Below are 17,733 nucleotides of genomic sequence, written 5' to 3'. Positions count from 1 at the left end.
TTTGGGCTTGAGCCGGCCCGTTTTATTTGGTTTTAGGTCAATGCCGGTTCGTTTTATTTTATGTTGGGCTGGTGTTGGTCTATTTTGTTATATGTTGGGCTGGTGTTGGCCTATCATTTTTTATGTTGGGCCATGTTTGCCTATTTCAAATAAATACACCGTAAAAATACAAACTCGATATTAAAATACTTAATTTTCGTCAAAACTTTCAAAAAAACAAAAAAATTGAAAAAAAATAAAAAAATATTTTTGTGCATACGACCAAGTGTCTCAAAGCTAAAAAATCATATTGTATTTTTTCATATACTAAAAACAATATTTTAGCATGTATTTTGGTTTTAATAACCAGATTATTAAAGTCAAGAGAACATTGGCTAAAATTTCAAAAATAGCAAAAATTTTATTTTTTTTGCTTAGTATTCGGGGTATGACATTACACGTAATGCATATTTTAGATATTTAATTCATTTTTTGAATAATATAATTATTAGGTCTAAACGTATTTTAAGATAAGAACCTCGTGATTAAGGAGGGCTTGTCTTGAACTTTAAATAGACCAACAATTAAAAACCACAAAATAAGATGTTAGATTTGATTAGATAAAACAATGTAGCCTACCTTAGGTAGGGTGTATTTGGGTTGATAATATCTTTCTTTTACGCAACAAGTCTCCGTACCTGATCTCTAAGACCAGATAGGGTTCATAGTAACCAGAATACTAGGTGGTGACTCTCATTCAAATTTTTCACTGATAAGAGACACATGAATTCCTTTTCTCTCTATATTTTGCTAGCAATACATCCATTTCTATTTTTCCTGGATGGTGGACGGTCGCCACAACACCACACACAGGCGACACTATGCATGATCGATCATCCTCTAGCTTTCATGTGGGTGAGTGTTGTGTTTGTATGTATGTTTAAGCCAACATGCTAGATATTTAAAAATCCTAAACTTTTATCTTCGACCCATTATTTGATATTGACACGACTAAAAGGTTGATGTCTTCTCCCAAGTGCAGGAGTGTCGAAGTAATAAATAACCCGGCAAGACCGGGGTCGAACCACAGGGAGGTTAATTGTACAAATTATAGACAACAATTATAAGCAACAATAATAGCAATAATAACAACAACAATAACAACAACAACAATAGTAATAGTATTAGTAGTAGTAGTAGTAGTAGTAGTAGTAGTACTAATAATAATAATAATAATAGTAGTAGTACTAATAATAATAATAATAATAATAATAATAATAATAAAGAAAGAGAAGAAGAAGAAGATGATGATGATGAGAACTTAGAGATGAAATATTAATGTAAGGATTAAACAATAATAATAACAAATGTCAAGGTTAGAGGTTCCACTAATGGTATATCAAACAAGTATAGTATAAACTCTTATTATTGAATTGGAAACCACACACAAATGAGGTTTCAATCAGATTATATATTGTTAACATGATTACATTAGTCATCTTATTCAATTAATGCTAATACTTGTAAATCTCGTCAAGCATTCATGATTATAACTTATGTTAACAACAAATCAAGTTCCTTTCATAGCTCAGGTGTCGGTTATATCATACATTATGGGCTATGAAAGTGCCAAGCATTTGTTGTACCAAGTGTTATACAACATAAATCAAGATTAGTCATTTAACAAGCAAAGTATTAAAGAGTGAACAAGATAACAAATATAAAACATGTTAGTATCAAACATTAAAGTCCATATTAAGTTTACATTATACTTATTCTTACACCATTAGTGTAACCTTTTCACCTTGACATAACTAACTTAGCTAGACATAATGAAAGAAAGCAAAATAGATAAACAAAATAAGAACATAAAAGTTAACTAAGTAAAGGAAAGGAAATGAAAGGCATAAACTTAATATTAATGAAAGCAAAGCATAAACATTACAAAAAATACAAAGAGAGAAAGGAAGAGCATGATCTTGATCTGGAAACCAAGATGCCTAAATGCATGGCAAATGCCTCCTTTTATAGGCCAAAATTGAGAACTATTGATTTGATGACTAATTGATAAGTGGGTGGCCAACTTTTGACTTGGTGACAATCCTTATCTTCTCTTGTCTGCCCAAAACGTCATTGATAACGTCAAAATTGGAGCCAGTTGTAAACATGAAAGTTGTAGGCAATTGTCTCAGATTTCTTGTGTAAAACATTCAGCTCATTTGGACTTCTAGAACTCCAGATATGGCCAAAATACCGAACAGTGCTCGGGCTGGAAGACAGATTCGGGCTTCTTTGTTGTTGCTACAATTTGGACTTGATAATGGCCTTTTTAGATCTTGGGCTCCATATGAAAGTTGTAGGACTATGTCTTACCTTTCCATCCATATAAATTGGACCTAAATCTGAGATCTGTAGCTCCAGATATGACCCAATTACCGAATAGTGTTCCGGTTTTGGATTGCACCGACATCTCTTTTCTAAGTTTGGCCATCTCTTTATCCTTGCAATTTAAGTTCTTCAAGTCATCAATCAATCCTTTCATTTATGTGATAGGCCTGCATTAAAAATAGACATTTACCATAAATTATAGGTATTTTATATTATTAGATACATTATTATAAAACATATTTAAGTTAAGGAGTTATTGATACTTCAAGTGCAAAATGATGATATAAAACCATGATAAAAATGCACTTTTAAGTACTAATCAGATATCACAATGCAATTTGAGTTATGAGTAATGATGTTCTAAAAAATCTAAGAGTTTAGAAATAAAAATTATATGTTGAATAATTAGTTTTTTTTTTTAAATAATCTGATTTATTTTTTAATGAATTTGGCTAGTAGTTGATACTATTACTTGGTAAACCAAGGTGACTAGAAGTCTTATTTGGTAGATTTAGAGACTCTTAAATATTTAAGTAAATATCTTTGTAAAGAGAGAGAGAAATAACATTTTAGATAGAGATGCTTTAAAAATATATAGGCAGTAAAGAATAAAAATTATGAATCTAGAGTTTGAAGGATTCATTAGGTATTTATAACTCATGAATCTTGTTTTTATACAGTGGAGGGGCTAAAAAGTCATTTTACCTTGATAGTATTAATGAGAGGTAAATATCCCTTACATGCACATTAATAAGAAATAAATATTTCTTACACAAATATTAATAAGATAAAAATATAGTAAGTCATTGAGAGATTTTTTACACATATAGAGGTGTAAGGAGAGTAAAATTCAAAAATATTGGGTCAGTACCCATGGAGGTTGAGCTCTTCCCCTAGATTGAGTCCATGAGAGCTAAATTCTTCCTTTAAGTTCAGCTCATGGGAGTTGGGCTTAGGCACATTATTTGAGACTGTGGATTTTTGGGCTTTCAAGGGTTTTTTAAGCATATTAAATTTAAATTTTTCAGTAGCTCTCCAAATTTTTATGATATTGAAACGTAAGGACTTATAAAAATATTGGTTACCATAATGAGTTTTTAAAATTTTCTTCGCATAAAAAAAGAGGTAGAAACCTCAAGTAACATAGGCATGCACTATGGTTAAAAGGATTTCTATATAAAAGGTTACTATGGAGGAACCCATACTCGATAAGGTGAAGACATAGAGGAACCCTTAAAGGCTGAGCCTAAACTTACAAATTTCTAAATGGCAGAGAAAACCTATGAAGGATAGGGCTTGTATTTATAAAAATTTCTAAGAGGCTTAGAAAAACCTAATGAGAGTGGTGTTACTGTACTAGGAAGACCCATATTTAATCTCTTAGAGAGTGATTTTATTACACTAAGAAGACCAAATACATCTCTTGGAAGGAAAACTATGGTGACGTCTATATTTAGAAAAATTTCTAAGAGGTAAAGAGGACGAACCCATGTCAATGCCTATACCTAGAAAAAATTATAAGGGACGGGGCCATATTAATACCCATACCTATAAAAATCTTAAAAGGACAGAGGGAAACCCAATAAGAGTGAGTGTATACTTAAAAAAAATTCTAAGAGGCTGAGAGAAACCTATAGAGGGTGGAGCTTGTCCTTAAAAAATTTCTAAGTGGCTAGGAGGAATCCATAAAAGGTAAAACATGTACTTAGAAAATCTTTTAAATGGCTAAAGGGAATGGAAGGAGAGTGATGTTATTACACTAGAAATACCCTTGGTCAATTCCTTTAAGAGTGGTGTTATTGTACTAGAAAGACTAAGTCCATTCCTTTAAAAGAAACCCATGAAAACACCTATAGTTATAAAAAATTATAAGGGGTGAAGAAGACAGACATATATTGATGTCCATACTTAGAAAAATTTATAAGGGAGTCCACATTTATATCTTAGAGAGTGATGTTATTACATTAGAGAGGTCTCGGAATCGTTCTTTGAAGGGTGGTATTATTGTTATAAAGAAACCTTAATTATTCCTATCCATTTAAGAGTAATGTTAAAGCATTAAATAGATCCTTAATCCATCCTTTCTAATAGGAGTGTTGTTGTAGGTTATAAGACTTGCTGAGGTGGTAAAGCCTGATTTTTCCCCTAAACGACCAATATAGTATAGGTAAGGTGCACTCGGTTAATGATTTCTTGGAAGTTTAGTTGGGTAGAATTGTCTGTTATGGTAGAGAGGTCAGTCACACGTCATATTCTAATAGTGCCTTGTTTATCTATATTGATGGTAATTAGAGATGTCAATAAATCAATTCTAGAAGAACAATTGATGTTTTTTTTATCAGTTTCCACATATAGCGCAATTGATGATGTTCTAAAAAATTCAAATAACTTAGAAACAATATTTATATGTTGGATAATCGGTTAATCTCTCAGTTCTAGCAATTTAATCTATTCTCTATAGCCAAGGTGGTTGGTAGTTGATACTTGATACATGGTAAGCCAAGGTGACTGGTACCTGTATATGATCCTTTTTTATATAGATCTAGGGACTCTCGAATGATTAAGTAAATATCTTTATAGAGAAAAAAAATGATATTTTAAAAAGAGATGCTTTGAAAATATATGTGAAGTAAAAATGAATATTGTGAACTTAAAGCTTGAAAAATTTATGGGATATTTATAACTCATAAATCTTGTCTTTTTATGTAGTGAATGAGTTAAAGAGTCATTTTGTCTTGATAACATTAATAAATAATAAGTATTTCTTATATATACATTAATTAGAGATAAATATCTCTTACATTAATATTTATGGGATGAAAATATAATAGAATTTTGAGAGATTTTTTATATATTTAGAAGTATTAAAAAAATAAAATCTAAAATATATTTGCTTAATAACCACAGGAGATGAGCTCTTTTCCTAGATTGAACCCATGAGGATGGGGTTCTTTCCCAAAACTAAGTTTATAGAAGCTGAGCCTAGACATATTACTTGAGATTGTGGGATTTTTAACATTCAAGAGTTTATTAGACTTGTTAAAGGTCTAGACATATTATTTGAGACTATAGATTTTTTAGTATTAAGTAATTTTTTAAGACTCTTTTAATTTAAGTTTATCATGACTATTCGGGCACCCATATACAATGATGCATCTCTCTATCCATCCATCCTAAAAACAAATTGTACGTAGACGGTTTAAGGAAATTATGATTGGGGAAGATTTTGACCATAAGCCTCAATTCGTTGCCAATCACAAGGAGTAAATATTACTTGAGCCTAATTAGTTAGACTATCGCATGCGTGTACTGATTAATCAACTACAAGCACTGAATCCATGAAACTTCAACAACCTTCAACTCTCGTATTTGTCTGTATTTGCATCTGGTTATAAGATTAAGACATTGCTTCGTATCTCAAATAAGGATTCGAAAAGATTTATGCTTTTTGCATGGAGAAAACTAGCATTTTACTCCTGGTTCTAGGACTTTCTAAAAGAGGGAGGAAAAGATACGTATGATCAATTACTAGGGTCGTTCATTTTTTCATCGGTTTATCGTAGCCATATCTTTATCTTGGTCTGACATGTAGATTTCCAAAGTTTATCTTCAAAGCAACTCAAATCGTAATTATAAATCTCTTTCTTTAAGTAAATCTTCATTGAGATATTGGATTTGATTTATATGCATCTCCTGTGGATGCCTTTCATAATTAATCGAAGGAGCCAGTCAAAAGAAGATATAAAAGATAGAAAAAGGAAAAGGAAAAGAACACGGCAATTAAATTCTTTCTATAAGCTACTACCTACATGTTCCAACTTTCAAGCCCTGAATCAATAGGCCTGAAGGGGTTTTGACCAAATATTTTTTAGCCTGCAATGTAATTTCTACATGTTTCGAAGCTGAAACAACTTCCATAAATATAGATAGCAGTCACTTCTTCTGTGCATTCATGTGTGATTCAGACAAAACTTGTGAGTGCCTTGTATTCCATGACCTAGGCTCATCATAGCTACTTATAGACAAAACTTGAGCTCACACCAATTTGGCGAATCGGAGTCCTAGGCCTAAGCATTTGACTGTACATAGATTGAGATGTGCATAGTTTTTCTATTTTTTCCTGAAATACATGAATTTACCATTTCAACAACTTCATAATGTCAATAGTTAGTGGTGGATTTTGATTTTGATTTTTTTTGTTTGTTACCGGGGCTTGCAAAAATATATAGATGAAAAAAAACCATATATACATGCAAAAAAAAATTAAAGGTTGAGAAGCTAATGTTGTATATTTTAATTTTTACAAACAAAACACTCTGGGAGACGTCGCACATACAGTACAATGCAAATAAAAGTGAACTATAAAACATAAATTGTTACAAAAATCGATTATAAAGGTAAAATAATAAAGAAATAAAGTTCAAGAAACGGAAAAAAGCACTATAGATTAATCCACTATAAAAATGGATTCTGTCTTCTTCTTTTTTTTTTAATTTAATTTAACGATTATTTGAACTTTTATGGCCACGGCTATGGCTCTAACAATCCCGTCAATAGTTACCTAAAAAAGGGTTTGGAAAGCAAACATAAATTGAGGAACGCAAAAGCTATGGATGCCACAAGATAACAAAAATAGACACTTCACTTAAGGAATCCAAGCATGTCAAGAATCAATGAATCGTTGAGAAAAAATGAGTATCGATGGGGACCATTTCATTGGAGTTGGTGGGGTCGAGACTATGAAATTTCAGCTTAAATCGGTAAGGTTGGTGAGAGTCATATAAAATTGTTTGCTGGGTGTTGGGTTGCTATTGAAAAGATTTGTATCGGCTAGGTGGACTTCTGTGCCTAGATTCCTACTCTTGTGCGGGCAAAATCTTCATGTGGCTTACATCGAGAGGGAATGGCGATAAAAATATTTAGAGACTTGGGACTGAGTGGGAGCATGTGTGGCCTTTACATTAATTGAGAATTATGAAGTGGAGAGGGGTAAACAAAAACAATATCAAGCACAAGGACGATTGGGTAACTCTGTAAATAATTCAAGGACCTTGAGTTTTTTGTTTTAATTTTCCTATTGTTGTTATAATCTTAATGAAGATATTCTAATGTCCCCTTTATTTTTACAGTTGAAAATTACTTTTGCAAAAAATTTCATTACGGGATTTTACTAATTTGAGAAGAAGAAAATAAGGAATTATTAAGGTCGTGTTTTTTCTTTTTAGAAAAAAATTTCAATAAACAGAAAATTAAATAAAATATGTTTATTAACTGATAATAAAAATATTTTTACTTGTTCAGCTAAATATTTATGTTCATTTCTTCAGTTTTTAAATTTAAAATAAAGCAAACAAGGCTCTTGTTTCTAATTTGGAAATTTTGTTACTATAAACTCATTTCCTTAATTTTTCATGTTTAATTTTTTTAAAAAAATGATAAACCTAGATATAAAAATTAAAAAACGAATTTCTAAAAGTAAACAAAACCTTTATATTTTTTACATATTGTTGTTTGACATGCAGCAAAGTACATTTTATTACGATAAATTACAAATTACTTTGAAATTTCATTTTTATATACATAAAAAATAATATAGTATCTGATTTCTTTTCGTATAAAATAATACCCCAATAGAGAATGAAAGACAACTGGCCTCTTGCCTGTGGATGAACAATTTAATGGCCATGACAATTTGTTTAAGCAAATCCTTAACTTTCCATTTAAAGCCATGGTGTGCTACTTATCAGCCGACCTGTCACACCACCAAAATCTCTAGTATCTTTGAAAATTAGTGCTGTAAATTAAAAATCATTTATGTTTCACAGATTTAAGGACATAAAGTAAGTACTGATCACCCGACAAGATAAGTCTAGGTAGTAATGCCACCAATTAAAAATCTACCCATGGTGATCACTTCACCTTCTTTGTCTTATCCACTATCACATCATAAGAATTTAATCACCACTACTTATGGCTTTGCTCTTCCAATTCAACACCAATGCATTATCTGTTTGCAACCCCTCTAATTAGATTTATATTATTGAAGCTTGAATTATTTGTTGTATTATCATACTTTTCAAACTAATCGAACCCTTTTTTAGGGGATAAAGTTATTTTGAAGCTTGAATTTATGTACTTTTACATCTGAGCATCTAATTTTTAAATTTATTACAATATATGTCTAATGTTTTAATTCCGTACAATAAAATGTCTAAGACTTTTTTTTTTTTGTCAAATTATCTTCTTCTTTTTTCACATGACAAAGTAAACTGAAAAATAATACACATACACTAGCCATTTGACTTGCTCCCTACCACAGGCCTGATTTATTTATTTTTCCTATCAAAAGAATTATACATGCATGATTTTCCAACATGTCTCTGTATATCAAAAACTTCTAAGTGTAAATCAAAAAATATATGCATATAACTAATTAAATAAATCAAAAATTAAATGTGTTAACAAATAATAAAAAAAATTATTAATGATAAATAAAGATGAAAATAAAAAAAATTAAGAGAAATTTATAAATAAATATATTTGACCTCGCAGTACAAGTTTTTGCCCCGACTATTTCTAATAACTTTGTTTACTAAACTCAAATTTTTATTTAATTAAAAAATAATAAAAATAGACACACATTAAATTGATTGCATGAAACATAAAAAAAATATTACTTAAGGTTAGACATATTAAAAATATTATAAAAATTAAATACTTTGTATTTATATACATAAAAAAAACTATAGATGAATTAGAATAATATATTCAAAAAATTATATGCATACAAAATAATTTAAAAATTAATTACTATTTCAAAGAGTCTAAATAAATAAAATAAGATAAGGGGTATTAATTTAAATCTAAATTAAAAAATTATTTTAAAAAAAACATTAGAAAGACAAAAATTAAAAAAAAAAAGGTCAGATATTATTGGGCCTAACAAGTGACAAGTTAGGCCATCACGACTTGCCTATATAGTAAGGGCTCATGTGTTTAAACTCTTAATTTTTTTAATGGAAGATGGCGCGGATGAAATGATTTTTTTTGCTAAAGATTTTTCTGGTTTAAAGGTGTGTCTCGTAAACACCCCTTGCACTTATTTAAGCACAAGGATTTGACTAGAAAATTCTCAAAATTATTTTAGATATTCATTGATTTTAATTAAGAGTATTTTTTACTATAACATATAAGTTTTAGAAAATATATTCTTTTTTATGATAGATGAAATCCGTCAGAGTACCTATATGGATTATTCCTGTAAAAATTTAGTTGGACATACAAGCCAGTAATAAATCCAAAATAAAAGATTTATTCATAAGCATAAATTTTTTTTCTGAGCCATAAATAGACCACTAGTTAGAAACTTATTAATATCTTTAAATCATATTTAGACCACACAATGCAACTTATCTCAGATAAAATATATTAGGAGTATTAATATCTTTTCTAGTCATAATCCTTGAAATTTCATATAAAACTAGTCTATCTAAATGTTTTACTAACCTTCAACCAATCAATTAAGTGGTGACTACTTAACCTCGATGACACCTCAATGTTGAGCACAAACATGCAACAAGTCTTAGTTCATTTTGCAAAATGATGAAATTTTTATTTATTTATAAATTATAGAAAATAAAATCTTGTAATCAATTTAAATGAAAAAAAAATGACAAGTAAATTACTAATCAGTTTACCTGTTGAAATCTAGCATATAAATCTAACTTTTCTGTTGCTGTTGTCGATGCTCTTGTTGTAGTTTTTCTAATCTTTTCTAGCCACCTGCTTTATGACTCTTGTATCCCTCTTTCTCATTAATTATTAATTAAAAAAAAATTTCCATTCACGAAACGAAAAATAATAATAATAGATTATACTTTTTATCATTATGGATATTGGAAAAATAATATGGAAACGAAAAATAATAATAATAAATTATACTTTTTATCATTATGGATATATATTGGAAAAATAATATGGAAACGAAAAATAATAATAATAAATTATACTTTTTATCATTATGGATATATATTGGAAAAATAATATGGAAACGAAAAATAATAATAATAAATTATACTTTTTATCATTATGGATATATATTGGAAAAATAATATGGAAACGAAAAATAATAATAATAAATTATACTTTTTATCATTAAGGATATTGGAAAAATAATATGGGATGGAGAGGGAAATTGTTAATTAACTTGTTATTTCCTTGCACAATATTGCCTGGGGATGTTGGTGGGAGACTTTGAACCATCAAAGTAAAAATATTAAGAGAAAATTAATCAGTTGAGATTTCTTATAGATTTGATAAGAATTGTATAGTTAGGATTGGATATCTACTTTTTTTAACATAGCTTTTAATTAGTATAGTGTGATATACACACACACATGAAACTAGAACATGAAGTTGGAATAAGGATCGAAACCCTTGAGTTTTATAGAAAAAAGGTTTCCCTCTTCGTACATATGGACAAAAGCTTCTCATTCAAAGCCTCGCACTCTAATGTGCAATTTCCTTCCATGACCTGTAATTTAATCCACAAAATAAATTAGAATATAAACTTTAAGAAAGACAGAAACAAATGGACACGTATATAAAACGTACGTGAGCAAATTTTGTAATACCTGAAGATGTAAATGGTAGAAGACGTTGCCTCCAAAGGACTCAAAGGAAGAAGAATTTATTAGAACAAGTCCATTTTCCTCTAAATTAAGCAAGATTTCTGATATTGGACTTTTAAGGACCTTGCAAGTGGAAATTTGAACGACAACTTCTCTATCACCAAGCCGGCTTGCCGATACCGATGATAAAGAGCTATACATGGTGTCTTTTCTCTGATTTTCTTGATAAATTAAATCATCTTGCCTAGATAGCTTTGATAGAAGCTCCTCTTTCCTTTGGATCTGTCTCTCCACTTTCTGTTGAAGTTCTGGTATGTACTTAAGCACACGTGAAATTGTGGACGGTATGCTTAACTTCTTCTACAATGGTATCATCACAGAAGTAAAAGTTAGCATGCAAAAAGAGAGACATTCAAAATGCTAGAGGATTTAGGCAGGGCTATTCAACAAGCCTGAGGGTCAACCTGTTGTTCGACCTATTTAGAATCTAACTAACATAAATTTGAAATTAAACCGGGTAAAAATTAATTTAGTTAAACTCAATTGATACAGTTAAAAACTTGATTTGATTTTTTAAAAAAAATAAAAATAAATACAATGCTATTTAAAAAAAAAATTAACTAGGATTACATCGTTTAATCCATGACTCTAATCTTGAATGGAGTATTGGGTCAAGCCGGCAGGACGTTGTTTAATAAATTTGAATTTATGATGAATTAAGAATAGTACCATTCCATCGGAAGCTGGAAGAAGTGAACGGAGTGAAGAATACAGACTGTTGATCTTCTTGCGACGATCACGTTCGCTAGCGTTGTGGTTAAGCTTCTTAACCATGTTAGGATCACCATTTCCACTATAGGCCGTGAATGAGGTGGAGCGATCAAGCTCTCTTATATTTGGCTGAGGGATGTGAGTGAATGACCCTGGAGTTTCACAATCTCTAAAGCTGTAGTTTTGTTCATGGCTTATGGGTTCCTCTAAGGGCCATCCAAATGTTGAAAACAAAGTAGTAGGAGAAAATTCTAACATTTTGGATTAGGTTTTAGGCTTTTTGAAACTCAACTAGTTTGCTAAGCAAGTGAGACTATCGATGATGACTTATATGTAGAAACTCACAACTCAAACACATACACATATATAGATACCTTATCGTTTGTTACTAGATGGAGGAGAACTAAATAAATTAAAATTAATGTCCAAGTTTTTTTAATTGATACTTTATATTATAGCAAGAGGATTAAGAAAATGAGATTTTACCTAACTTCCTTGCCTATATTCTGTTTATATGGTGCGGTACGAATTCTTTAGCAATATGCAATCATATTTGTCTAGAAGTATATTAAATTAATTATATACTTGTGCATGCATTAACTTTCACTAGAAAGTATGTGAAAATATGGCGTGGTGATATGCATATAGCTGGTATGAAATGTTTAGCATGTAGGTTTACAGACTTAGATTGACATATCTAAAACTAAAAGGAGTCTTGCTAATGGAAATGGATATAAATTTTAATCTTATTATTTGATCGAACTTAAATTTTACACGTATGTTCTATAGACTAAATTGTATAGGGTGTCAGCAGGCAAGAGCTCGTTGAAGCTGTTTTCATGCTCAAATTTGGTGTGGAAGTTACTGATTCAGAATTTTCTTTATTTTTTCTTGCTATCTTCATATTCATTTCTTAATTAGGTTTGAAAATTTCATTTAATTCAGCTTCTATTAATTAGCTAGGTTTATCTTACTATTTAAATAATTTATACGTCATTTGTATTAGAATTATAGCTTTCAGAGTTTAAAAACTTAGAATTCTTTCTATCATTCTAGGATTTATGAAACTCTAGTTTCTTTCATCTTCGCTATATACTACATTAAAACATGGAATTAATCATGATGCTATTGAAATATTAAACCATATATGAAGAACGAATCTTGGTCGAATTCCAATATATAAATTCCTTATATTTTTATTATCAGAAGAGTGTGTGTGTATTGGCTGGCTCAAATGGATGACACAAATGACGAAGGAGCATCCATTTTTTATCTCAAGATTTGAACAAGTTGATAGTGGCACTGTCCACTAACATATACTATGATCTATGTAACAATAATTAACAAATTCCTAAATGGGATTAATTATAAGGTGATGACCTCACAAACCAAATGGAACAAATATATGGTAAATGGTGAGCTCATGAGTGACATGTTCCACTCCCTCTCTTAGTGGTTTAATACAGAATTAGGAAATTAATTACTCCAATATATGAGCAGCTCCAACAGTCTAGGTTCGGTCTTATCCACATATATGACAGTGATGTCTCTTTTTGCCATTATTTGTCTTCTGCTTCCAAAGAGCTTGTGCTCCAAAGGTTAGACTCATGAGGTGATTGTGAAATGTGCATGGCATGCACGAGTCCTAAGAAACATTTGCGTATCGAAACCACGAGCTTCCCCAATATATTATTCGTGTACATGAGCTTGCCGTGTGGAGGCAGGCAGCTTTCTCATTTCCAACCCAAGCCTTCCAAGGGATTTGAAGGGATTTTTTAAAAAAATTATTAGCATGATATAATCCAAGACTTCTGGTTTTTCCCAAAGTCAGAGTTTCTAGAAACTAGCTAATTAGGCATATCCCTGTTTTTTGTTATTATGGAAGTAGAGCTACAAGCTCTTTTTGAGCAGTTGCCCTCTCTTTTTTGTGCTTGGACATTCCATGTTTAATCTTCTCAAAATTCATAAAATAAACTCGACGGAATAACTTCTGGGAGGAAGAGAAAAGAAGGATCAGACTGCCTGTAAGGAGAACTCTACTTATATGGAATTAGCAATGATAACAGAGATAGGATCGATCAGACTGCTCTTTAGAGATTCAATGATTCATGTAAACATAGCCAAAGATATACAAAATCATATTGTAGCTAGCTTGTAAAATCACTTGACATGATGCACATCTCGAAAGAGGTAAATTCTAGATGCTTTTTTTCCAATGGCAGGAAGGCAATGCCTTCGATTGAACCAAAGAAATTAATGTGTTTTAGCTCCTCCATGCATGTACAGAGTATCCTCAGTAGATCTATCCTATCGGCATAAGAACTTCCAATCCCACGACAATGAATGATGATCTTCAAAAACCAAAATTGATAACATGGAAAGAAATATTTTGATCAGGAACATCTCCGAGGACTGTCACCGCCTACACTGATTACAATCTGGGTTTTCATCTTTGCCACGCTGAAAGAGGGTAAAGGCAGATTTCTTCTGCAAGAAAAAGAAAAGTATTGTTTATATGGTACAGTTAAAAGTTGCAACTCTCTCGAACAAAATTGCCCCTTTAGAAGGGGAGAAAAAATGGCCATGAAATTTTTTCTCTATATAAAGGTGAAGAAACAAAAATCAACTGCAGTACAGTTAAAAGTTGCAACTCTCTCGAACGAAATTGCCCCTCCAGAAGGGGAGAAAAAATGGCCATGAAATTTGTTTTCTCTATATAGAGGTGAAGAAACAAAAATCAACTGCAAAATCTCAACAGCTAAGCATTCCACAGAATAATTTAACTGTACAAATTTTTCCAGCTCATCTGGTGATTGTGCTCGTTGTTTGCAGATCACCAATAAGCAGCTTCCAAAATCAATACAGCCAAAGCTGAATGTGAGTCATCACATTTATCCGAACACAAGATGTTCAGTGCCGGCCTCCTATTCTACCCCTCCCCCTAGTACTCCCTCCTCTTCTATTGCCTCTAAACCCTGATCCAGCAGACTTCAGCCCTAATGATTGGATTCCACTCCTCTTGTCACACCGTGTTTCTTTGTCCTGTCATCCCCACCCTCTTTGTATGTGGCTGAGCTTCATGTAGAGAATAAAATTTCAGGAGATTCTCCTGGTCCAAACTTTATGTTATTTCAGTCAGAGGTCTGCAGGTTATCTCCAAGGGCTGCTGCTTTCTCTCCAAGAGGAAGAGAGTCCTCCTCTGCAAGTGATACGCAGTTCCAGAGTGCCAAGAGAATTTGCTATCTAAAGGGGTCTAGCTAAGAGAGTTTGCTATCTTAAATTCAAGAGATGCATAATCAGGGAAACCAATCCCTTGGGCAGAGATGACACTGAATAAAGAGGTGACACATCCCAAGGAAAAAAGTGAAACTGGATATCAGTCAAAAAACAAACTGATAAGCAGAGTTCCTAATCCATCATCAACTGAATCAAAGTGATTTTCCTAGACCTGGCATTATGATCCAGAAATAAATGTTCAACTGGCATATCAAAGAACCCACTGAAAAAGCATATGAATTACTAAGAGAGACTTAAGGAAAACTATCCACTCTTTTCACTTTTCAGTTAGCAATACGTTGCACCAATAGATTGATGGTTGACTTATTCTCCTCATGTGATTGTACTTCATGTCATTTCATTATTGATACGTCTTTTATTTGAAAAACAGACTTAAGGCACTGCAGAGGACTCATACTGACACTGAACTTGTTCCTTATTTGCCTCATTTTGTTCTTTTGCTTTCTGCAACAGAGTGAACCTCTTGTATCTCATTTTTGAGTGAGATCCTCTCATCAAAAAGCAATAAAGCACTCCTCCAGCATAAAGTTATATGATGCAACCAATGCACAGTACAAAATTAATCCCGAAAGTTTGGAAGTAACAGTCAAAAGTTTCATTCAACCCTATCCTAGTTGGATATTCACCTGTTTTTCCCTCTATGATCTCCCAAGGCACTCATGTTCATGCCATGAGTAACTTATTCACTAAAACATTGGGCATTACCCAAGAGTCACATGACCTTCGATCTAGTCTCAGTAGAGCATTTCAAGTTAACACATTCTTACATCAAAATGAGCTTTCCAAGTTCTCAACAAGCTTTAATGCATTTCAAATTCTTCAACATTATCTCATCACCGTGCAATGTGTATAGATGTTTGTTACTTTCAATTGAATGTGAATCACCTAAAATCAAGACTCCAACTATTGGCAGGGCTTAGAAAATTCTTTCCTCTTTCAGCTTCATATCAGACAAAAATCCTTATTATGATGTCAGCAACTACGATAAGTTTGTACCACACTTCTCATTAAGTTCATATAAATCAACTAAGCAATACAAAAAAGATAATAAATGCCAGTAAAGGCAAAATTAACTACTTGCTTTATGACCTCTATATCCCCTCTACTCTAGGCACCATATTGGACCCCCCATTAACTAGGAGGGCCTTACATATGTTACCTTTGTTCCCTTTAATACAACATAAAATCCACCTGACAGAGAAGTCAAGAAGCATAATAACATTAGCATGTCAAGGAAATGGTTAGCTGTATGAAGCAATACACGAAACAAAAAGCAAATCACAATATGAAACAAAAGCATAAATACTGATAAATCATCAATATAAACCTTGGAATTCACTAAGTGTAGCGTTTTCCATATTTGGCGTGTAGGTAAACAGAACGATCAGCACATAAAAATGCAAGCTTTGAATAGTCATCATCCAATATCTACACAAACAGAAAACAAATCATTGCCTCAGTAATGCATCAAAAATCATGGCAAAACTCTACACTCATCCTCTCAAGTAAAGATGATGATAGCTGCCAATGCCACCACGAGGAAATTACAATAGTTTCATAGAAACAGTATGTTAAAACTTCAGAAAACCTGAAAATCAATTATCTCAGAATCAAAGTGTCTTTCAAACTTCAATGCAAACTGTCTTAACTCGTACACTTTTATTTGCGGTGGGTATATTCCCGCATTTTAGTTAAATTAATTAGCAAATCATATTGCAGGTACAGTCGTTACCTTTCAAGAAATTCTCATACAAATTAAAACTAAAAAACCATTTACCCGACGCAATATGAAATTCTCCATCTGGGGTCACTTTAATTCTACTCCTAGCGGTTGGAAACGTTAGATCCCGAACCAACTCTATCTTTTGCTGATAATCCTAACAACAAAACAAAAAACACAGCAACAGAAAATCCTTGTCATTAATAATTTGCCAATATCTTTTGAAAAAAATCTCACTACCGCAGTTTATTCACTTCTCAAACAATATATATATAAAAAAAAAGCCCTGATTGATTTCGAACCCAAAATTGCATAAATTGTAAACTAATTTAAAAAAAAAATCACTCTGCTGCATAAACTCATAACTTCACATCAATTCAGCATTAGAACCAAGGGCTTAGGCTAGGGTTTAACAGATGAGATCCAAAAAGTACATTTGAAAGCTAATTAATAACTCTTAACAACTTATAAGAAAAGAAAAAAAAAGTACTTTTATCTTTGAGAGAGGGACGTTGCTTTTTGGAGCCAACCCACGAAGCAGGATTACGTTGCAGTTAAGAAACCATGTACTGCAAAAGGGCTTTTCTTTTCTTTTCTTTTTTTTGCTTTGGCTTTGTCGACTAGCTAGCGATGCTTTCTTCACCGGAGGTGGAGATTGCCGCTGGTGTTTTAGGTGCAGGGAGTGATGGTCGGTTTTTTTAATAATAAGGAGGTGTTTGGTTTTGTTGACAACTATATTCTAGTTTTACAATGAGTTAAACTACAAAATAATCCCCTAAGTTTAGAAGTTCTGTCAGTTCTCTTCCAGGATTGCAGATTTTTTAATTACCCCCTTGAGGTTTTGATTATTTTTTTTTCATTCTTATGCCTATATCAAATTTATTTTCATATTTTGTGCTAAATTATCTGCAACACTTTTATGAATCCTGTATTGTGGGTGAACCTAAA

At 31.7% G+C, this 17,733-nt stretch overlaps 1 protein-coding gene and 1 long non-coding RNA gene across 2 annotated transcripts; both read right to left on the bottom strand.

Moving 5' to 3' along the window:
* Positions 1-10,767: 10,767 nt before the first annotated feature.
* LOC105136940 (transcription factor ORG2-like) lies at positions 10,768-12,112 on the bottom strand. The gene is made up of 3 exons (XM_011042459.1): positions 11,727-12,112; positions 11,001-11,357; positions 10,768-10,900 (listed from the first exon to the last, which is right to left on the bottom strand). The coding sequence occupies exons 1-3, from the start codon at positions 12,024-12,026 to the stop codon at positions 10,811-10,813; spliced, it is 747 nt and encodes a 248-aa protein (XP_011040761.1). The 5' UTR covers positions 12,027-12,112; the 3' UTR covers positions 10,768-10,810.
* A 2,402-nt stretch (positions 12,113-14,514) lies between these two features.
* LOC105136939 (uncharacterized) lies at positions 14,515-17,510 on the bottom strand. Its single transcript, XR_844447.1, has 3 exons — positions 17,276-17,510; positions 16,843-16,942; positions 14,515-16,493 (listed from the first exon to the last, which is right to left on the bottom strand). It is a non-coding gene; the product is annotated as an uncharacterized LOC105136939 (long non-coding RNA).
* Between the last annotated feature and the right edge of the window lie 223 nt (positions 17,511-17,733).

Source organism: Populus euphratica, unplaced genomic scaffold (genome assembly GCF_000495115.2).
Source record: "Populus euphratica unplaced genomic scaffold, PopEup_1.0 scaffold59.1, whole genome shotgun sequence".
NCBI classification, from domain to species: domain Eukaryota; kingdom Viridiplantae; phylum Streptophyta; class Magnoliopsida; order Malpighiales; family Salicaceae; genus Populus; species Populus euphratica.
This window is presented reverse-complemented; position numbering and strand designations above follow the sequence as displayed.